The 24,537-nt window shown below is 43.8% G+C and overlaps 1 protein-coding gene across 10 annotated transcripts in view; it reads right to left on the reverse strand.

Annotated features, from left to right (window-relative positions):
- frmd4a (FERM domain containing 4A) overlaps nucleotides 1-24,537 on the reverse strand; it is a 496,550-nt gene that overhangs the window by 110,944 nt on the left and 361,069 nt on the right. For all 10 annotated transcript variants that reach the window (XM_073066422.1, XM_073066423.1, XM_073066424.1 and 7 more), the window contains one exon: nucleotides 21,233-21,255. In XM_073066422.1, the coding sequence (XP_072922523.1) occupies nucleotides 21,233-21,255 (23 nt within the window). The remainder of the gene's footprint in view (nucleotides 1-21,232; nucleotides 21,256-24,537) is intronic.

Consider the following 24,537-nt stretch of genomic DNA (forward strand, 5'->3'; position numbering starts at 1 on the left):
ATATGTGAAATATTATCCTTAATGTGAATTAAAAGGATTTTTACAGCAACCTGGTAAATCTAGTGTGATAGCTATTTCCTTCAAACTACATCCAGAGATGCTGCTACTGATGATGGGAGTGTCTAGAACAGGGGTTCCCCAATGTTTTTTATGCCATGGACCTATACCAAGTAAGGGGTCTGTGGATTCCAGATTGTGAGCCCCTGGTCTAGGAGAAGAGGGCACAGCCTCAGAATAGAAGGATGACTCCGTAGAACAGCAATGAGAAGGAATTTCTTGAGCCAGAGTGTGGTTGATCTATGGAATTCATTGCCACAGATGGCTGTGGAGGCCAAGTCATTTGGTATATTTAAAGCAGAGGTTGATAGATTCTTGATTAGTCAGGGCGTCAAAGCTTATGGGGAGAAGGCAGGAAAATGGGGCTGAGAGGGATAATAAATCAGTCATGTTGGAATGGCAGAGCAGACTCGATGGGCTGAATGGCCTAATGCTGCACCTATGTCTCATGGCCTGGAGGGATGATGAGCAGAGACTATCACAACATTTAAGGAGAGTCCGGACCAGCACTTGAATATCCCAGGTGTAGACGGCTACTAACCAAGTGCTTGTAATTGGAAATAGGGTCAATAGATCAACAGACAATCTGCTGGAGGAACTCAGTGGGTTAAGCAGCAACTAATGTTATTATCAAAATACACATATGTCACCATCTACTACCCTAAGACTCATTTTCTTGTAGGCATTCACACTAGAACAAGGAAATACAATAGAATCAATGAAAAACTACACACAAAGAAAGACTGGCAGACAACCAACGTGCAAAAGGCAGCAAACTGTGCAAATACACAAGCAATAAATAAATAGAATCAAGAATATGAATTGTAGAGTCCTTGAAAATGACTGCATAGGCTGTAGAATCAATTCAGAGTTGAGGTGAGTGAAGTTATCCACACTGGTTCAGAAGCCTGATGATTGAAGGGTATTAACTGTTTTTGAATATGGTTGTGTGACCCAAGGAGGACTCTATGGGAGGTCAGGAATCGTCAACTTTTCAACTCAGAATGCTGCAACAGGATCTAGTCTACTCAGATATTTGATGGCTGGCATTGACAAGGGGGGCTGAAGGGCCTGATTGATGCTGTATCATTTTATGAGTTTATGGAGTGTTATGACCGCAGCCCCCTCCTTCTTGAGAATCGCAAGATCGCTATTAATTCGGGTCTTGGACCCAGGAAATGAGAGAGAATCCTCAAGGTTTTGGAATGTGTCCTGGCCCCTCAGCAAGACAAAGCCACGGATAATGGCCATTGTCTCTTGGAGACACCTTTGTGGATTGGGGACTGGGCTACGTGCAAGCCCTCAGGGCAACGTGGGCTGGGTGACGGGGAGAGATTGCATCATCCCAACCTGATTGACATCTGAGACCCCGTGAGTAAGGATAAAAGAAGGTCTGGGGAACAACCCCTTTAGACGCACCAGAAGACACGCTAGCGATCCCGTAATAGCGGGCAGCCATTTGAAGGAAGCCACGTGCTTTCGGTTCCCTTGCCTGGGAGCCGGTGGCGGGTATCACAGAAACGATTTTCTTGAACTAACAACGGGGAACCAACTCCCCCGACCCAACGGATTGGCCTCATCAAAAGACCCGGGCAAGTTTCTTTTTCTCACAAATCTCTCTCTCTCCAACAAGTGAAAACCCAGCGGTCCTCAAAAATCAGAAGCCTGCAGGAACTGAGTGACTCTTATATTTCCAACGGACAATATATTTCCCCCTAGACAAACGATAGAGCTATTTCTTATTGATGATTATTACTATACCCGCCCTTTAGATTGAGTATTGACGACGTATATTATCTGAATGTTTGTATTAACCTTACTTTTGTGCCCCTTTATAAATAAAGACTTTTAAAAATAGTACCATCAGACTTCAACGGACCTCTCTATCTTTGCTGGTAAGTGACCCAGTTACGGGGTACGTAACAGGAGAAAGAGGATTTCCTACTGTCTTTTCCCCCCTGAAAACTCTATCTTATAATGACAGCCTCCAGCAACACTGGAACGCATCTTCATTCACACAGAAAACAGTGGAATCAGTATCGTTGAAAGATAGTGGAAGGGCCATGAAGAACAGTGTGATACAGGAAACTCTGCGTACTGGGGAGGGGGTGGATGTCCTTCCTCACCAGACATATTAACCGAACGATTTTCTGCAAGGTATTACTGATATATTTAGCCTTTGGAAAAACCGCACACTCCTGGGAATATTTCAGAGCAATGGGTGGAAGTGAAAATCAGGTTTCGAGCACTTTAGCTGCTCATTGCATGTCCATAATTTCCGATTGATGGCAATTCGTCTACTGCAATCTGAAATATTAATGACTGAACAGGAACTGCACTAACAGCCTGGAATGAGTTACGGGCAAAAATAATTGCAGAAGAATTGGCAAAACTATGATTGTTACTTGACATAGATATTATTTTCAAGAAATCAAATCAATGGAATACTAGATCCATAATAATACCAGATTATTTATAATAATAAATAGGAATCATATTTTGCAATAATAATAAGGCATAAAGTAATTGTACAAGATCTGGAGGCATTTTGATAAGATGGTTGTAGAGAGCATGTTTGCTCCTGTGACAGAATTTATAGTGAAGAGGCACTTTGAAAAATGAGAAAACACAAAATTCTGCAGATGCTGGAAATCCAGAGCAATGCTCATAAAATGCTGGAGGAACTCAGCAGGTCAGGCAGCATTCATGGAAAGGAATAAAGAGTCAATGCTTCTGGCCGAGATTCTTCACAGATGCTGCCTGACCTGCTGAGTTCCTTCAGCATTTTGAAAGACGAGAAGCTGTTAATAATAAGACACAGTTGCTGCAATATTGTCTTCTTTTAGAAAGATGTGCTGTTTGGAACGTTTCTGCTCAAAGGGCAATAGATGCAGAAGTAAATGGATGTGTTGGCAACAAACAATGTGTGTGTGGGACTCAGTGGGCCAAAAATCATCTCTGTCTACACTTCTGTCTTTGCAAAGCAGTGAGCATAATAGTGTAGTGGTTAGCACAACACTTTACAGTACCGGCGGACCGGGTTCAATTCCCACTGCTGCCTGTAAGGAGTTTGTACTCTCTCTGTGTGACTGTGAGTGTTGCCTCCGGGTGCTCCGGTTCCCTCCCACAATCCAAAGATGCACTGGTTGGTAGGTTAATTGGTCATTATAAATTGCCCCATGATTAGGCCAAGGTTAAATCAGGGGGTTGCTGGACGGTGCGGCTCAAAGGGCTGGAAGTGCTTATTCCGTGTCATATCTCGATAAAATATTTAAAAAATCGAAGACCCTACCCAAGCCAGACATTCTCTTTACTCTTCACCATCCCCACTTCCCCCCATCAGGCAGAAGGTATAAAAGCCACAAAGGATGTACCATAAATCTGTAAGGACAGCTTCTACCCACTGTTATAAGACTATCGAACTAGTATGATAAATTGTACTTTTGACCTCACAATCTGTGCAAAACTCTTAAGCACATACATAGTATGTAGCTAGGATGCCCAAGACTTTAGCATAGTACTGTAGTAATTTTATGTATTGCACTGTACTGCTGCCACAAAAGAAAGCAAATTTCATTATATATGTGAGAGATGATAAACCTGATTCTGAAATGGGTCTCTATTGTGGACTGAGAGTGAGAAAGGGGCAGGGAGAGGGGAATCATGGATGGGAAAAGGGGAAGGAGTGGGAAGCAGCAGAGAGGTATTCTGTAATGATCAATAAACCAATTGTTTGGACTCAAATGACTTTGTCTCAGGGAAGGGTGTGTCTGCACCCACACCACGCCCCCACCCCTGGTGGTACTCCTTCTCTGCCACCTGTCCCACACCCTTCCTGTGGCGCTCTGCCCTTGACAATCATTTATTCCTGCCACACTCACTCTCCCCTCCACATTGACAAATACAGTACTGTGCAAGTGCCTTTTAAATGTTGTTACTGTACCTGCCTCAGCCTCTTTCTTTGGCACATCATTACATATATTGACCATCCTCTATGTGAAAACGTTAGCCCTCAAGTGCCTAGTGAATCTCGCTCCTCTCACCTTAAATTGCTGCCCTTAATCTTGAAATCCCTAACCCTCATAAAAAGAAAGTACACATTTGTCCTATTGAATAAGTCTATTGAATGGTGTTCTTATACAATATACTCTTGACCTCTCAATCTCCCGTTATCATCTTGCACCTGCACCATACTTACTAGGTAACTGTAAACCTATTCTGCATTCTTTTTTTCATATTTAGATATACAGCACAGAACAGGCCCTTCCAGCCCACCGAGCAATCCACCGTTTTAACCCTAGCCTAATCATGGCACAAGTTACAATGACCCTACTAACTGCAGCCTTTGGACTGTGGGAGGAAACTGGAGCACCCGGAGGAAACCCACACGCACGCGGGAAGAACATACGAATTTCTTACAGAGGACACTGGAATTGAACTCTGAACTGTAACAGTGCCACCATGGCATTCTAGTTACTTTCCCTTGTGCTACAGTAGCTCAATGCACTGACATGAATGGATAGGGATACAAAACTAAGATTTTCACTGTGTGCCAATAATAAATCGATTAACAGTTACCAAATGCCGGGGACAATCCTGCCTCAGTTGATATGTAACGACTGCCCCACTCACCACTAGCACAGCTTTCCTCACAGTGATATGACTGCGAAATACATTTATCTGGATTGAATTCCTCAGGGTCTAATCGATGGGAAAACCGCTGGGTTTTGGGGATTTCTATAAATACAGGAAACAGGATATTGGGAATCTAGTGACTAAAAACAGAATGGTAATAAGAAGTTGAGGATGGAACTAATGACAGGGTTGGACTTGTACACCATCTATGTTACTGTTCTCTGCTCTCAGTCCTACACCACAGTTTACATCTTTCAGCTTTGGTTGTGGTGTCATGGTAGCTAGTGGTAAGCATGACTTATTTACAGCTCAGGGCACCAGAGCTTGGAGTTCAGTCCCTGAATCCTCTATAAGGAGTTTGTCCATCCTCCCAGTGGAATGCATGTGTTTGCTCCAATTTCCTTTCACGGTCTAAAGAGATGCTGGTTAGTAGGTTAACCGGTTATTGTAAATTGTCCTGTGATTAGTCTAGGAGGTTGCTGGGCGAAGCGTCTCGAAGGGCCGGAGAGCCGATTTGGCATGGTATCTCAATAAACATTGTTTTTGCCTGGCATTTGAAAGTAAAGACCCTGCAAACACGTGAACTTGGCACAAGCCTTCAGCAAACATTTACCAGCAGAAAACCTACTAAAAAGGCTTCAACCAACTACATTGTTGCATGTATGTGTGCATTTGTGTTAGTATGTTGTGATGGATAGTCGCTGTCCAGGGCCTGAGAGGTTTATTGCCGACTTCAGCTTTCTAGCACAGCAGCATGACCGTTCCAAAGCTGTTTGTAAGACCATTAAGGCCAAGAGACATAGGAGCAGAATTAGGCTATTTGGCCCATCAAGGCTGCTCTGTCATTCCATCATGGGTGATTTACCATCCCCCTCAACCTGAATCTCCTGCCTTCTCTCTGTAACCTTTGACACCCTGACTAATCCAGAACCCATCAACCTACACTTTAAATATACCCAATAATTTGGCCTCCACAGCCATATGTGGCAATGAATTCCACAGATTCACCACCCTCATGCTAAAGAAATGCTTGCTCACCCCTGTTCCAAATGAACATCCATCTATGTTGAGGCTGTGCTATCTGGTCGTAGACTCTCCCACTGGAGGAAACATTCACTCCATATCCACTCTATCTGGACCTTTCAATGTTTGATAAGTTTCAGAGATCCCCTTAATTCTTCTAAACCCCAGTGAGTACAGGCCAAGAGACATCAAACACCCTTTATACATTCACCTTTGCATTCCCAGAATCATTCTTATGAATTTCCTTTGGACCCTCTTCAATGCCAGCAAATCTTTTCTTAGATAAGGGGCCCAAAACTGCTTATAATACTCCAAGTACGTTCTGACCAATGTATTATAAAGTCTTAAGCATTGCATCCTTGGTTTTATATCCTAGTCTTCTTAAAATCAATGCTAAATTTCTGGTAGCATTCCTTGATGAGTAGGTGGATACAGTATAATCTCTCTATACTGAGAGTATTGAGATAGTATTTTGGATAGGGCTCACTGTAAACACACAGTGAAATGTACAAACTCTGTACATGGTAAAACTCCACACACAGAAACAAGACACACAGATATGGCATAGTAGTGTAACAGTTAGCCCAAAGCTTTACAGCTCCAACAATCACCGATCAGAGTTCAATTCCCACTACTGCCTGTAAATAGTTTGTATGATCTCTCCATGACAGCATGGGTCTCCTCCAGGTACTCTGGTCTCCTCCACATTCCAAGATGTATGCTTCGGGTCAGTAAGTTGTGGGTGTACTATGTTGGCACAGGAAGTGTGGCAACACTTGCAGGCTGCCCCCAGCACAATTCTTGATGATTTGCTTTGATTCAAACACTGCATTTCACTGTATGTTTCAATGTACGTGACATATAAAGCTACTCTTTAAAAGATCTTTAATCTTTACATGTATGCACGTACACACTTTGTGATGGCATTGAGTTCTCTGTCCACAAAACTCTAAACTCAAAATGTGGGCAGCATGGTAGTGTAGTGGTTAACACAATGCTTTACAATACAGATGACCTGGGTTCAAATCCTGCCTCTGCCTGTAAGAAGTTTACATGTTCTCCATGTGGGTTTCCTCTGGGTGCAGTGAAGACTTTAAATCCTATGTGGATATCTACAGGTACTCACTACAGGGAGGTTATACTGTATATACCTTACTTCACTCTCTGCAGCAAGGTCTGGCCGCCAATACCCACTGTGTTTGGCTTATGCAGACAAAAAGACTCAGTCACTTCATTCTGCAAACTACATCTCTTAGCAGCGAGCCTAGGTTATCCTCCAGTTGCCCTGGTTTCCTCTCACATTTCAAGATCGTGCAGGTCACTGGGTTAAATGGCTGTAGTAAATAGTCCCCAGTGTGTAGGTGAGTGGTGGAATCTAGAGGTGGGGAGCTGATGGGAATGTGGGGAGTCAGTGAGGAGTATAATGGTCAAGACTGACTGAAGGGCCTGTTTCCATGATATAGTACTGTCTAGGCTTGTGTGGTTGTACAAACATCTATATGTCTACACCTGCATGTGTAAGTGTTGAGCATGTTAACATAGTTAGCTTCACATCCAGAGGACTGCAGACTTCCTGGAAGACACAGGTCCTCACATCAGATAATGTTGGTACTTTTCTGTTGAGATTAGAGGATATCTTCAAGATGTACTGCCTCATTAACTCCATCTCTAACAACCCTATCCATAAAACAGAGGAACAGAATTAGGCCATTCAGCCCATCGAGCAACTCTGCCATGGCTGATACTGTATATGGTGATGAGGATTGCTGTGTGCTTGTTCTCATGTGACTTAGGGATTTGGGCTATATTATTTCTTTGTGTCTGTATGTATTTCTGCTGTCATAATTATATGTGCTGTAAGTACAGTGTGTGAGTGTTGGTTCAGTGTTGACCCCAGAGGAATTCATGTTTATTGGTGAATGACAATTAAACTTGAACTTGAATGTATTATCCCCCTCAACTCCACTCTTCTGCCTTCTCCCTGTAATCTTTGATGCCCTTACTATCCAAGAACCTCCACTTTCAATATACCCGATGACTTGGCTTCCACAGCCATCTGTGGTAATGAATTCCCCAGATTACCATCAGGGAGGAAGTACAGGGGCTTGAAAACCCACTCAACAATTCAGAAACAGAATCTTCCCCTCTGCCATCAGGTTTCTGAATAGACATTGAGCCCATGAATACCTTGCTTTTCTGTTTCGTTTTGCTCCTTGTTTTGCAGAATTATATTTTAATATGGTAATTTTTGCATCTTTGGACTGCACTGCAGCTACAAAGCAACAAATCTTACGTCATTTAAGTCAGCAATAATAAACTAGGATTCTGAGTCTGAGCTGGGCAGAGGTATAACAGCAGGAGATCATGCAGAGGTAGTTGTCCCCTTCACTGCAATCGTGCCTGAGTTTCAATTAACACTCTTGGCTGGAATCCTCGTTTCCCTTTAATTTAGTCTCCCTCATTTCTTAGTGAATTTTTTCAATGTTTACAAGCTACATTCCAGTATTTAATTAAAAGTAGAAAGTGGTTTCGAAGTGGAGCTTTGTTTCAATCAGTCTCTTTCTGTGCAATTTGTTAAAACGGCCTTTGATCTGATTGTGTTCTGCCACTTGATTCATTCACTGAGATTCAATCTCGGATTTAAATGCCAGTTTGTCGAAGGACAAAGCCAGCCAGTCCTTTTGTTTCTGAAGATCGTTTTGTCACGCAAAGCACGAGTAATTTTTTCATGCAGAGTGAAGAGGGAGAGAGTTGCACTACCTCAGTACTTCCCAACATGAAGACACAAGAGCCTGCAGATGCTGGGAAGGGAAGTTTTCAGCCCAAATTAATCTAGAAAATCTAGACTGACCTTGTGTACAGCACGGAGAAAATCTGAATCAGAATCAGGTTTATTATCGTTGACGTATGTCCTGAAAACTCTTGTTTTGCAGCAGCAGTACAGTGCAAGACATAAAATATAGTACAAGTTGCAATAAGAAACATATATTAAAAAAGCAAGTAAGAAATGCAAAAATAGTGAGATAGTGTTTATGGTCTGTTAAGAAATCCCATGGCAGAGGGGAAGAAGCTATTCTTAAAACACTTCAGGCTCCTGTACCTCCTTTCTGATGGGAGCAATGAGAAGAGGGCATACCTCGGGTGATAAGGGTCCTTAATGATGGATCCTGTCTTTTTAAGGGATCACCCTCAATGGCTAGAGCCCACCATGGAGTTGGCCAAGTTTACAAACTTTGTGAAACAATCCACCTTGTAGATGAGGCAATAAGGCAGGGCTTTGTCTGTTCTCTCAGATGGATGTGGGAGATCAACACACACAAGAAGAGTAAATCTGCAGATGCCAGAAATCCAAGCATTTCCTCGTTTTTCTTTCTCCAGTCCTGCTGGAGGTTCTGGCCCGAAATGTTGACTGTACTCTTTTCTATAGATGCTGCCTGTCCTGCTGAGATAATCCAGCATTTTGAGAGATGCTGGAGGAGCTGAGCAAGTCAAGGGGGAAATGGACAGTCGAGGTTTCAAATCCAGACCTTTCATCTGGATGAAAGGTCGAATGCCCCTCCAAGATGCTGCCTGACCTGCTGAGTTTCTCCATTACCTTCCCTTTTATTCCATTACAACCATTCTTTCCTATCAGATTCCATTATCTTCTGCCCTTTGTTCAAAGTAAATTTATTATCAAAGTACATACAAGTCACCTTATATAATTATGAGATTCATTTTCTTGCAGGCATACTCAGTAAATTAAGAAACACAATAGAATCAACGAAAGACTGCATCCAACAGGACAGACAAACAACCAATCTGCAAAAGACAACAAACTTGTGCAGAAAAATATAAATAAGCAATAAACATCATGAACATGAGATGAAGAGTCCCTGAAAGCGCGTTCATAGGTTGTGGGAGAAGTTCAATGATGACTTGAGTGAATTTATCACTTTTGTTTCAAGAGTCTGATGGTTGAGGGGGTAATAACCATTTCTGAACCTGGTTGTTTAGGTGCTGAGGCTCCTGTACCTTATTCTTGATGACAGTCACGAGAAGTGAGCATGACCTGGGCGGTGGGGGGGTCCCTGATGATGGATACTACTTAACTGCAACAGTACTCCATGTAGGTGTGCTCAACAGCTGGGAATGCTTTACCTGTGATGGACTGGCCTGTATCATTACTTTTTGTAGGACTTTCCATTCAAGGGTATTGGTGTTTCTATACCAGGCTGTGATGTCAATATATTCTCCACCACACATCTATAGAAGTTTGTCAAAGTTTAGATGTCATGCCAAATCTTCACAAACTTCTAAGTTCGGGCGTTGCTGTGTTTTCTTTGTAATTGCACTTACATTTGAAATGAACATATCCTCTGAAGTGACAACACTGAAGAATTTAAAGTTGCTGACCATTCCCACTTCTGATCCTCTGAGGAGGACTGGTTCATGGATCTCTGGTTTCCTCCTCCTGAAGTCAATAATCAGCTCCTTGGTCCTGCTGACATTGAGTGTATATAACCATATAACCATATAACAATCACAGCACGGAAACAGGCCATTCCGGCCCTCCTAGTCCGTGCCGAACTCTTAATCTCACCTAGTCCCACCTACCCGCACTCAGCCCATAACCCTCCACTCCTTTCCTATCCATATACCTATCCAATTTTACCTTAAATGACACAACTGATCTGGCCTCTACTACTTCTACAGGAAGCTCATTCCACACAGCTATCACTCTCTGAGTAAAGAAATACCCCCTCGTGTTTCCCTTAAACTTTTGCCCCCTAACTCTCAAATCATGTCCTCTCGTTTGAATCTCCCCTACTCTCAATGGAAACAGCCTATTCACGTCAACTCTATCTATCCCTCTCAACATTTTAAATACCTCGATCAAATCCCCCCTCAACCTTCTACGCTCCAATGAATAGAGACCTAACTTGTTCAACCTTTCTCTGTAACTTAAGTGCTGAAACCCTGGTAACATCCTAGTAAATCGTCTCTGCACTCTCTCTAATTTATTGATATCTTTCCTATAATTCGGTGACCAGAACTGTACACAATATTCCAAATTTGGCCTTACCAATGCCTTGTACAATTTTAACATTACATCCCAACTTCTGTACTCAATGCTCTGATTTATAAAGGCCAGCGTTCCAAAAGCCTTCTTCACCACCCTATCTACATGAGACTCCACCTTCAGGGAACTATGCACTGTTATTCCTAGATCTCTCTGTTCCACTGCATTCCTCAATGCCCTACCATTTACCCTGTATGTTCTATTTGGATTATTCCTGCCAAAATGTAGAACCTCACACTTCTCAGCATTAAACTCCATCTGCCAACGTTCAGCCCATTCTTCTAACCGGCATAAATCTCCCTGCAAGCTTTGAAAACCCACCTCATTATCCACAACACCTCCTACCTTAGTATCATCAGCATACTTACTAATCCAATTTACCACCCCATCATCCAGATCATTTATGTATATTACAAACAACATTGGGCCCAAAACAGATCCCTGAGGCACCCCGCTAGTCACCGGCCTCCATCCCGATAAACAATTATCCACCACTACTCTCTGGCATCTCCCATCTAGCCACTGTTGAATCCATTTTATTACTCCAGCACTAATACCTAACGACTGAACCTTCTTAACTAACCTTCCATGTGGAACTTTGTCAAAGGCCTTGCTGAAGTCCATATAGACTACATCCACTGCCTTACCCTCGTCAACATTCCTCGTAACTACTTCAAAAAATTCAATAAGGTTTGTCAAACATGACCTTCCACGCACAAATCCATGCTGGCTACTCCTAATCAGATCCTGTCTATCCAGATAATTATAAATACTATCTCTAAGAATACTTTCCATTAATTTACCCACCACTGATGTCAAACTGACAGGTCTATAATTGCCAGGCTTACTTCTAGAACCCTTTTTAAACAATGGAACCACATGAGCAATACGCCAATCCTCCGGCACAATCCCTGTTTCTAATGACATCTGAAAGATCTCCGTCAGAGCTCCTGCTATCTCTACACAAACTTCCCTCAAGGTCCTGGGGAATATCCGGTCAGGACCCGGAGATTTATCCACTTTTAAATTTCTTAAAAGCGCCAGTACTTCCACCTCTTTAATTGTCATAGGTTCCATAACTTCCTTACTTGTTTCCCACACCTTACACCATTCGATATCCTTCTCCTTAGTGAATACCGAAGAGAAGAAATCGTTCAAAATCTCTCCCATCTCCCTCGGCTCCACACATAGCTGACCACCCTGATTCTCTAAGGGACCAATTTTATCCCTCACTATCCTCTTGCTTTTAATATAACTGTAGAAGCCTTTCGGATTTACTTCCACCTTATTTGCCAAACCAAACTCGTAACTTCTTTTAGCTTTTCTAATCTCTTTCTTAAGTTTCCTTTTACATTCTTTATATTCCTCGAGCAATTCCTTTACTCCATGCTGCCTATATCTATTGTAGACATCCCTCTTTTTTCGAACCAAGTTTCTAATATCCCTTGAAAACCATGGCGCTTTCAAACCTTTAATCTTTCCTTTCAACCGAACAGGAACATAAAGATTCTGTACCCTCATAATTTCACCCTTAAATGACCTCCATTTCTCTATTACATCCTTCCCATAAAACAACTTGACCCATTCCACTCTCTCTAAATCCCTGCGCATCTCCTCAAAGTTAGCCTTTCTCCAATCAAAAATCTCAACTCTAGGTCCAGTCCTGTCCTTCTCCATAATTATATTGAAGCTAATGCTATTGTGATCACTGGACCCGAAGTGCTCCCCAACACATACATCTGTCAGCTGACCTATCGCATTCCCTAACAGGAGATCCAACACTGCCCCATCTCTAGTCGGTACTTCTATGTATTGTTGCAAAAAGCTATCCTGCACACATTTCACAAACTCTAAACCATCCAGCCCTTTTACAGAATGAGCTTCCCAATCTATGTGTGGAAAATTAAAATCTCCCACAATCACCACCTTGTGTTTACTACAAATATCTGCTATCTCCTTACACATTTGCTCTTCCAACTCACGCTCCCCATTAGGTGGCCTATAATACACTCCTATCAGTGTTACTACACCTTTCCCATTCCTCAATTCCACCCAAATAGCCTCCCTAGAGGAGCTCTGTAATCTATCCTTCCAAAGCACCGCCATAAGATTTTCTCGGACAAGCAATGCAACACCTCCTCCTCTGGCCCCTCCTACTCTATCACACCTGAAGCAACTAAATCCAGGAATATTTAGTTGCCAATCACACCCTTCCTGCAACCATGTTTCACTAATAGCTACAACATCATAATTCCATGTATCAATCCACACTTTAAGCTCATCCACCTTTCTTACAATGCTCCTAGCATTAAAATAGATACATTTAAGATACTCTCCACCTCCTCCTCTCTTTTCATCCCTAGCAATGCATTCAAATTTATTATCCTTTTCTTTCTTCTCCCCTACAACTTCGGGCTGAGCGCATCCCTCCTCCATCACCTGCCTGTCCTCCCTCACACACGGTCTACTTACTTGCTCTACTGGTGAACTATCCTCCTCTCCCATAGTTTCCTCAAATTGATTTCCGCCCCCCCATTTTACTAGTTTAAAGTCTGCCCCGTAGCCCTAGCAAACCTCCCCGCTAGGATATTGGTCCCCCCAGGATTCAAGTGTAACCCGTCCTTCTTGAACAGGTCACGCCTGCCCCAGAAGAGGTCCCAATGATCCAGAAACTTGAATCCCTGCCCCCTGCTCCAATCCCTCAACCACGCATTCATCCTCCACCTAATTCCATTCCTACTCTCACTGTCGCGTGGTACAGGCAGTAATCCCGAGATTACTACCTTTGCGGTCCTTCTTCTTAACTGCCTTCCTAACTCCCTATACTCTCGTTTCAGGACCTCTTCCCCTTTCCTACCTATGTCATTGGTACCTACATGTACCACGACCTCTGGCTCCTCACCCTCCCACTTCAGGATATCTTGGACGCGATCAGAAACGTCCCGGACCCTGGCACCAGGGAGGCAAACAACCATCCGGGACTCCCGATCACCTCCACAGAACCGCCTGTCTGAACCCCTGACTATCGAGTCCCCTATTACTATGGTCCTCTTTCTTCTATCCCTACCCTTCTGAGCTACAGGGCCGTCCTCTGTGCTGGTGGCCCGGCCACTGTCACTTCCTCCAGGTAGGCTGTCCCCCCCAACAGTACTCAAACATGAGTACTTATTGTCAAGGGGTACAGCCACTGGGGTACTCTCTAGTACCTGCCCCTTCCCCTTCCTGATCGTGACCCACCTATCTGCCTCCCGTGGCCCCGGAGTGACCACCTGCCTGTAACTCCTCTCTATCACCTCCTCACTCTCCCTGACCAGGCGAAGGTCATCGAGCTGCAGCTCCAGTTCCCTAATTCGGTCCCTCAGGAGCTGCAGTTCGGCGCACCTGGCGCAGATGTGGACGTCCGGGAGGCTCGGAGACTCCAGGATCTCCCACATCCGACACCGAGAACAACAAGCTGCCCTCACACTCATACCTCCCGAATAACTGAAAATAACAAGAACTAAAAGATAAGCCTACTGTGCCCTCTTCCGCCTAAGCCCTCTGAGCCCAAGCCCTACACTCTGCTCCCGGCTCACTCCACTGCCCGCAAACGAAGCTGCCCGCTGCTTAAGGCTGCGTTCTTTTTATATCTTCCCTCCTTCCCAGGCCTCCTTCACGCGCCTGCGCAGTCCCGCCTCTCAGAACTCCGATCTGAGAAGCAATTTGAAAATGGCCGCCGCCGCACTTCTTCTCAGCCTCGCTGTCCTCTTCCAAAAGAGAACTGCCTCACTCCTTCTCTCCTTTTTATATCTTCCCTCCTTCCCAGGCCTCCTTCACGCGCCTGCGCAGTCCCGCCTCTCAGAACTCCGATCTGAGAAGCAATTTGAAAATGGCCGCCGCCGCACTTCTTCTCAGCCTCGCTGTCCTCTTCCAAAAGAGGACACCAGCCCTCTCTTGGGCCTCTTCCCATCCCTCCTCCCACGGCACTGTCAGCTCAACCAGAATTATTTTCCGGTCTTTAGTTGACCACAATACAATGTCCGGGCAGAGGGTTGTGTGCACCACGTCTGGAAACTGCAGCCTTCTTCCCACATCAACCCTCACTTCCCAGGGTCTGGCCGTTAGCTTACCCTTTAATCAATTATCTGATCAGTAAACTGTTAAAGACGCAGGAGTAAAATTAGGCCATTCCGCCGAATGAGTCCAGTCTGCCATTCCATCATGGTTGATTTATGGTGATGAGGACTGCTGTGTGTTTGTTTTCATGAGACGCAGGGACTTGGGCTAAATTATTTCTTCATGATTGTATGTTTCTCTCCAATAATTATATGTGCTATAAGTGTTGTGTGTGATTGTTGGTACTGTGTTGTGCACCTTGGCCCCAGAGGAATCTACCTGGTTCAGCATGGACTAGATGGGCCAAAGGGCCTGTTTCTGTGCTGTACTTTTCTATGACTCTATGAACACGGTTTCATTTGGCTGTATTCATGTTCTTTTGGTAAAGGACAATTAAATTTTAACTTGAATGTATTATACCTCTCAACTCATTTCTTCTGCCTTCTCCCCATAACCTCTGGCGCCCCGACTAATCAAGAACCTATCAACCTCTGCTGTAAATATACTAAATGATTTGGCCTCCACAGCCACATATGGCAATGAACTCCAGATTCCTCACCCGCTGGCTACAGAAATTCTTCATCTCTGTTCTGAATAGACATTCTTCTATTCTGAGCCTGTGCCCTCTGGTCCTGGACTCCCCCACTTTAGCAGGGGTGGCCAACCTCTTTTTTTAATGCCATGGACCCCTACCATTAACCAAAGGATCTATGGACCCCTAGTTGGGAGCGCCTGCGCTAAATTAAACAACTCTCCACATTCACTCCAACAAGGCTTTTCAATATTTGATAGGTTTCAATACAATCCCCCCTCTGGCAGGTACAGGCCCAGAGCCATCAAATGCTCCTCATTCTTTAACCATTTCATTCCCAGGATCATTCTCGTGAACCTCCTCTGGACTGTCATAAATGTCAGAACATTCTTTCTTAGTTAAGGGAACCAAATTTGCTCACAATACCTCAAGTGTAGCCTGACCAACGCTTGTTGCTTCCTATGGGAGCTTGCAGTGCCTGTTGCTAGGCTTCCAAAATAAGAACACAGACTGCATCTAACATTGTCTGCAAAGGGTTTAAGAAAAACGCAAGAAGCCAAACAGGAAACTTTCCTAATAATGCAAAGCTTACCTTCTGCCTGGATAACATCCAACTGTTAGGATTGTTTGCCAAGCCTACTCGACCCACTCACGAATACTGGGCACATAGGCAGCCAAGGTTCAAAGGCACCTTGATAAATTGTCAGCCTTGTGTCCAAGTCACACCAAGCTCTGGTCTGCTGGAGCACGTCAAACAGGAAAACACAGTGTACTTGAAAGCTGGGCTGTAATTGGCAGTCAAGCCCACAGTGTATTTACTGACGTGGAGATCTCAGTGTTTCTGGAACATTACTGCCTTTGCTGGCACTGGACGTACGAGAAGAGCTTTCCAAGAGACGCACAGAAGTTAGGAGATTCAAGAGAGCTATGTCTGGTGCTGACATGTATTGGAACTGTGGTCTGTACAGGAAGGCGCAAGAAATACAAGCAGGAATTGGGCGTTCGGCCCTTTGAGTCTGGTCGCCCATTCATCAAGGCCATCTGGTCTGAGACACAAGAGATCCTGCAGATGCTGGAATTTTTTTATTATTTAGATACAGCATAGTTATAGGTGCTTCTGGCCCAACAAGCCTGCGCCACCCAATTATACCTGTTTGACCAATTAACCTACTAATCTGTATGTCTTTGGAATATGGGAGGAAACTAAAACACCCAGAGAAAACCCAAATGTGCGGTCATGGGGAAAACGAACATACACAGCAGTGTTGTAATAGATGTTACTGTAACCACTACCCTACTGTGCTGCCTGAGCAATACATACACACAAAATGCTGGATGAACTCAGCAGGTCAGGCAGCATCTGTGGAGAAGAATAAAGGGTCTTGGCCCGAAACAGCGACTGTTCACTTCCCTCCGCAGATGTTACCTGACCTGCTAAATTCTTCCAGCATTGTATGTGTGTTGCTCTGGGCTAGTTTGATACTGCTCCACTCTCTTGTCCATTTCCCAAAGCCCTCAACTGTTTAATTGGCCAAAAAAAAAAAAAATCACTATTTCCACCTTAAATATAATCAATAACTCTACTCATATAACTTGCTAGATTAAAAAAGTCCAAAATATTCCTGACTCAGAAGATATACCTCACCTCTGTCTTTAATACGCGATTACTTATTCTGCAACCATGTCTACTTGCTTAGAAGTTCAGGGACATTCAACCCATCACCAAATACTCCCAACAAACTTTGATAGGTATGATGTTGAAGGTATCTTGACTTGCTTAATCACAGCCTGATGTGACTGTTCCAATGCAAAGGGACACCAGAGGCTGCAGAGAGTAATGGACTCATCCCGGTCCATTGTAGGCATAGCCACCCCCACCATCGAGGATATCTTCAAGAGGTGGTATCTCGAAGAGGAAGCATCCATGATAAAGTACTCTCACCATCCAGGAAAAGCTACTAACTAAAAGGTAATCACACTTTTTCTGGTCAACGATCACTGCAATCAATTGCCTGCAACTTCTCTTTCAGAGCTGAACTCCTGAACTGTCTATATGCCCTGGCGGCGTGAACCGAAGTCACAATGGTGCGGGACGGTTGTGGCGCGGTGTGTATGGGCCGAATTGATGTGGCGGGGCCCGAGCCTGGGTGCAGGGAATGAGCTAATGTATGGTAATTGCTGGAGTGGACCTGGAGCCGATTCGAAGCGGCAAAACTGAGGCAAATCAGAGCTGTGGCAGTGGGGCTTGATGATCTTTAAAAAACAAAAATGGGTTCTATTGGGTTTCTTTGATTTGTGGCTGCTTGAAAGGTGACAAATCTCAAGGTTGTATATAGTATATAGTTTGATAATAAATACTTTGTACATGCCCTCTCTTTGTTACTACCATCAGGGAGGTGGTACAGGAGCCTGAAGATGCACACTCAATGCTTTAGCAACAGCTTCTTCCCCTGTCAGATTTCTGAATGGTCCACAAACCCATGAACACTATACCTAACTATTCGTCTCTTGCACGATTTACATTCTTGTCATAACTTCAAAGGTTAATTTATTATCAAAGTATGTAGCCAAATACAACTCTGAGATACGTCTTCTCCAAATAGCCGCTCAACAAAGAAAGAGCATGAAAGTCATTCAGAGGGAAACATCAATCCCACCCCTCCCGTGCAAAACGTAACATATCAACCCCCATACCCCTTCCCCCCCAGAAAACAGAACACTAACACCCCCCCAGCACAACAAAACAGAAATAAATGGGCAAAAAAGAAACACAAAATATAAAAACCTCAGATCTAAGAAAGTCCCCAGTCCATGAACACAGTAGTCCAATTCACAAGCAGAACCACAGTAACGTCCTTCATCATCGAAAGAGAGGACACCACTTGAATGCAGAGAGGTCTACCCGCCTGCCACAGCGAGCCACACAGCGATAGGCCGCTCACAGACTCCTTCTCGGCAGCGACCAAAGGGAAGGAACTCAATTATTTTTAATGCACTGCACTGTATTGCCGCCACAAAACAACTAATTTCACGATATACTGTATGCCAGTGATACTGAACTTGATTCTATTAAAGACCGCCACCATCTGAGACATGCCCTTGTCTTGTTGCTACCATTGGGCAGGAGGTACAGAAGCCTGATGTCCCTCACCACCAGGTTCAGGAACAGCTACTTCTCTTTAACCAATTCTTTAAAACACCCGGCACAACCCCAGTCATTACCTCAACAACAGACCACCTCTCCACTACCGTGGACTTGTTTCTGGGGATTGTGTTTTTGTTCTGCACTAAAGTCTTGTTTTCCATTATTTTGTTTAGTGTGGTATAATTTATATTATAATACACAGGAGCTGAATTAGACCATTCAGCTCATCGAGTCTGTTCCACATTCCATCATGGCTGATTTATGATCCCTCTTAACCCTATTCTCCTGCCATCTTCCTGTAACCTTTGATGGCCTGACTAATCACGCGTGTTGTCGGTACCTACGTATCTGTGATGCTGCTGCAGATTCTTCATTGTACCTGTGTACGTCACCGTACTTGTGTACGGAACAAAAAGCTCAATTTGTCTAGTTAAGCCCCTCAGAACCTTTCATGTTTCAATTTAGTCACTATTCAATTTTCTCACCTCCACTGAATAGGCCCCTAAAGTGCTGAATTATTCCTCTTAAGCCAAACCCTTCACTCCAAGAACCTACCTTTGAACCTGCTTCACACTGCCTGTATTGCAAGTACAGGGTACCCCTGGGTTACAGATGACCTGACTTCCAGAGAACAGACATTATGCAAATTATTCCGGACATTTTTATAAGCATTTTTAAAGGCAGAAGTAATAAAATGTTCCATGGTATTCATCAATGACTTGCTAAAAAAAACTATTCCATTGGTTTAAGTACGAGTCCTGTTAGGGTAATTATTCAATGAAATGAAATACATAGAGCAAGTGTATACAGGGTAATACGACATGGATTAAAAAGGATTAGCTTCATTTGTCACCATGTACATCGAAGCCAAGAATGTGTACATGGAGGCAAGCGGAGTTGAGGCAGCGCCCGAGAGTGAAGACCTAAGGTTCGATTGATACAAGCACCAGGCTGAATCGGAAAGGTCGGGCAAGGGCCGAATTGAGGCGATGGGGGTTGGGTCAGAGAGGTAGGAATGGCCCAAGGTTTGGACGATTTAAGCCAGGCTGGATGGAAAAGGTTAGGGCCGAAGGAGAGGAACGGGCAAGTTCAGCTTGCTGCTCCACAAGGTTTACTTGTCTCTGCGCTGAATGGAGGCTGTGGCCTAAGACTAACCGGCTGTGAACTCACTTTCATGAACTTCAGTTCTGAATTCTATTTGCTAACTTATATTGTTTGCACAATTTGTTTCCTTTTTAAAAAAAAGGGTTCTACTGGGTTTCTTTGTTTTGTGGCTGTCTGCAAGGAGACAAATTTCAAGGTGGTATAATGTATACATACTTTGATAATAAATGTACTTTGAAGCATACAGCGAAATATGTCATTTGCATCAAATCAGTGAGGAGTCTGCTGGGCAGTGCACAGGTGTCATTAAGCTTCCGGTGCCAACACAGCATGCTAATAATTTACTAACCCCAACTCATATATCTGTGGAATGTGGGAGAAAACCGGGGCACCCAGAGGAAACTCACATGGTCACAGGGAGCACATACAAGCTCTTTACAGACAACAGTGAGAATCGAACCTCTATCTTACAGCTGGTTGCTATAAAGTGATGTGCTAACCACTGCACTATGCACCTCCCCAATTGATGGGTTATGGGGGAAAATATAGAAGTTAGCCCAGTGAATCTTTGCAGGAAAGTAGTTTCATCCCATTCTTTAGGGAACAGGGGTTGCAAAGCTTTTTTATGCCATGGACCAATACTGTTAAGCAAGGGGTCTATAGACGCTAGGCTGGGAACCCCTGTTAAGAGAGGGTGCAGAGGATCCTTGTTGAGTAAATAATATATAATTTATGTTAAGATATTACTGCTGACTGTGTAAAGGATTACACTAACTACTATACTACCAAACCTCTACAGAACATGGACTTTCTGATTTACAGAGAAAAGAGCTTGTGGAAGATTCTCAGAAATTGAATCCTTTCATAATCAGAGGACTATCTCTATTCTCAGGAACGGAATCCTTACATAATCTGGACACTACCTCTATTACAATCTCTTCCAAATCACTGCTACAAAGAGTTGCAGTCCTACCACTAACTCATGCAGCCCCTGGTAGCCACAAACACTGCCTGTATATCCTCCTTTAAACAGCGGTGAAGATGCATTTCATACATAAATAAAGCCTACTTGTCCCACTCCCATCATGAGTGGCTGCCATATGGCATCCACGCAAGGACCACCAGACTCAAAAAGCAGTTACTTTCCCCAAGCAGTGAGGCTAATCAACACCTCCACCCACTAACCCACCCCTCCACCAGCATTTTATCATTTCCTGTCAGAGTCACCTGATGTACAGGCATTTCTGTGCCTAGTGTCACTTCATGGACACACAATCTATGCATATAAGCTACGTATTTATATTTATTGTGGTTTTTTTATTATTGTGTTCTTTATCTAATTGTGTTTTTTCTGTGTTTCATCAGACCTAGAGTAACAACTATTTCATTCTCATTTACACATGCATACTGGAAATGACATTAAACAATTTTGAATCTATCAATTACATCAACACTGCAAAAAAAAACAGGCTCTTCTTCCTCACAAAAATCTCCAGATACTTAGCTGAAGAACACATTCCATACAATGGATAGTAGGAAACAGTTGTGGTTCGTGTCCGAGAGTCCTATTCAAGCTTACCTTGAATAGTCGCCTTTAGCTTCCTGCAAAGAATGAAAGAAAGAGACCATCAATGACTTACAAACAAAGGAGCCATTTATAATGCAAGCAGTTCCTGAGACCTTTCCCAGGCTTGGCTACACATTGCGTTTACTGAACACGTGTGGGCAAATCACATTCAGCAGCCATTTTATTAGGCACACCCACTCATTAACTCAGTTAGATGAGAAGCTAGACTGGACTGCCAACACAGATGCCTTGTGCAGGAAGGCACAGAGTCGACTGTACTTCCTTAGAAGGTTGGCGTCATTCAATGTCTGTAGTGAGATGCTGAAGATGTTCTATAGGTCAGTTGTGGAGAGCGCCCTCTTCTTTGTGGTGGCGTGTTGGGGAGGAAGCATTAAGAAGAGGGACGCCTCACGTCTTAATAAGCTGGTAAGGAAGGCGGGCTCTGTCGTGGGCAAAGTACTGGAGAGTTTAATATCGGTAGCTGAGCGAAGGGCGCTGAGTAGGCTACGGTCAATTATGGAAAACTCTGAACATCCTCTACATAGCACCATCCAGAGACAGAGAAGCAGTTTCAGCGACAGGTTACTATCGATGCAATGCTCCTCAGACAGGATGAAGAGGTCAATACTCCCCAATGCCATTAGGCTTTACAATTCAACCGCCAGGACTTAAGAACTTTTCAAAAGCTATTATTAATGCTTTTTGAGATAGTGATTTAGATGCATATCATATTTTTTTACTGAGTTAAGTATTGTATGTAATTAGTTTTGCTACAACAAGTGTATGGGACATTGGAAAAAAGTTGAATTTCCCCATGGGGATGAATAAAGTATCTATCTATCTATCTATCTTAATGCAAATAACTAACCAGCCAATCATGTGGCAGCAACTCAATACAAAAAGCACGCAGACATGGTAAAGAGGTCCAGTTGTTGTTCAGACCAAACATCGGAATAGGGAAGAAATGTGATCTAAGTGACTTTGACTGTGGATGATTGTTGGTGCCAGAAGGGGTGGTTTGAGTATCTCAGAAACTATTGATTTCCTGCACAATACACTCTAGAGCAGGGGTTCCCAATTTTCTTTTTAAACCATGGACCCCTATTAGTAACCAAGAGGTCTGTGGACCACAGGTTGGGAACCCCTGCTCTAGAGTTTACAGAGAATGGAGTGAAGAACAAAAAACATACAGTGAGCGACAGTTCCATAAGCGAAAATACTTTGATAATGAGAGAGGTCAGAGAAAAATGGCCAGACTAGTTCAAGGTGACAGGAACAGTAACTCAAATAACCACACGTTACAATAACCTTTAGGTTGTTATAGCCGAGGGTGGTAATAGGGATAAGCTGTCACCATCTATTATATACTCCCAATGGCTTGCACCTCAAATAGCCTCTGACAATCAAGTCCTGGCCTTCATGTACAGCTTAGCTACTAAGTCCAATGAAAGAGTTTCTTCTGACAGGAAAAAGGGCAAAGGTGGGTTAATGGCGCCTTAAAACCAATGCTTCAGGCAGATGGGGCTCATCAGCTGTGGTTGTCAGCTCATCTAGTAGGAAACTCTGATCTCAAACCTCTGCTACCTTGTGACTATACCCACTCATGGTGAAGAATTTGGGAGTAAACCCCAAGGGCAAACTCCAGAACTGGAGTCCTTAAAGCAGTCCTAAGCCGAGTTCAAAGCTGACTGACAACTTCTGAGACACTGCTGGTGCCAAACTATATCAGTCTCTGCCATTCCTTTGGGTTAATCAGATGCATGGAGAGGGGTGAGCTTTCTGCATGGGCAACAGCTTGCTCTCCCTATTGTACTGCCCAGGCTTGCGTATCTTGATAACTGAGATGCAACATCCATGGTCAACCCTGACTAACGGAGACCTCACTCACTCATTAACAAGAGTGGTGTGCAGAAGAGAATCTTTGAACAAACATGTCAATGTCAAACCTTGAAGTGCGTGGGCTATCACAGTAGAAGACCACGAACATACACTCAGAGGCCATTTGTCGGGTACAGATGGTAGTTTTGGCACATTCAGGAGGCAATCCTGTTTCAACCAAGAACTGGCTGGAACCCAGCCCGAGTCCCTTCCCTTTCCACACAAAGAAAGTTGCAGAATTCAGCATCACTGAAACTTACTGATCTCGCCAAGGGCAGAAGGTGACATGGATGTATTAGGCCCATGCAGACACGTGTGCTGATGGTTAGGTACATTATGCTAACATAGGTGGGAAATTAGCCCCATTCCGGATACTGTTCTACAAAAATATCTGGGAACTGATTACGGACTTCTGTAAGGGGAAGTCAGGAGAACCCTCACCAGCCTTCATCAAAGGGGTCAGTGGTGGAAAGGGAGAGCAGCATCACGTACCTGGGTTTCAACAACTCAGAGTATCTCTCTTGGTCCAACATACTGATGAAATATATTGTAACTTTTAGATCCTGCATTGTACTGCTGCCACAAAGCAATAAATTTCACGACATCCAGTACTATGCAAAAGTCTTAGGATGTACAGTATATATAAAGAGAGCTAGGGAGTCCAATACTTTTGCACAGTGCTGTATTTGTCAATGTGGAGCAGACAGCAATTTGTAAATTTGGTGGGAGCAAAGGGTATTGGGAATGGTGTTGGTGCAGTACTATGGGAGGGGTGTGGGACAGGTGACAGAGGAGGGACTGCAAGGTTGGGGGGATGACGCTGGTGCAGACGCACCCAGCCCTGAGACACCAAGTAAGGTATTTAATTCCAAATAATTGGTTTATTTATCATTACAGAATGTCTCTCAGGTGCCTCCCACTCCCTCTTCTCTCCCTTCCCTTTTTCCCCCAACTATGATTCACCTCTCCTTGCCTCCTTCCCATTCTCAATCCACAAGAGAGACCCGTATCAGAATTAAGTTTATCATCACTCACATATACCATGACTTTTTTTTACTACAGTCCTATGCAAATGTCTTAGGCACCCTAGCTATGCATGTGCCTCAGTACTGTATGTCAGTGATAATAAACCCGATTCTGATCCTAGCTGCCCAAATAACAATCCTGCACTGAAGTGATATGTACAGGTTTCAGGTTTCAGGAAGGAGAGACCCTGCAAGTGGTGGCATTCCAATCCACCAATATTTATAAATACTGTGAGTTTATTGAGATCCTGCTGTGATCTACTGGAGCCCTCCTCAAAGGACTTAAGAACATGCACTCAGTGCCCACTTTATTAATGCAAATACCTAATCAGCCAATCACCTGGCAGCAACTCAATGCATTAAAGCACATAGACATGGTCAAAAGGTTCAGTTGTTATTCAGACCAAACATCAG

The sequence above is a fragment of the Hemitrygon akajei genome, chromosome 14, assembly GCF_048418815.1.
Source record: "Hemitrygon akajei chromosome 14, sHemAka1.3, whole genome shotgun sequence".
NCBI classification, from domain to species: domain Eukaryota; kingdom Metazoa; phylum Chordata; class Chondrichthyes; order Myliobatiformes; family Dasyatidae; genus Hemitrygon; species Hemitrygon akajei.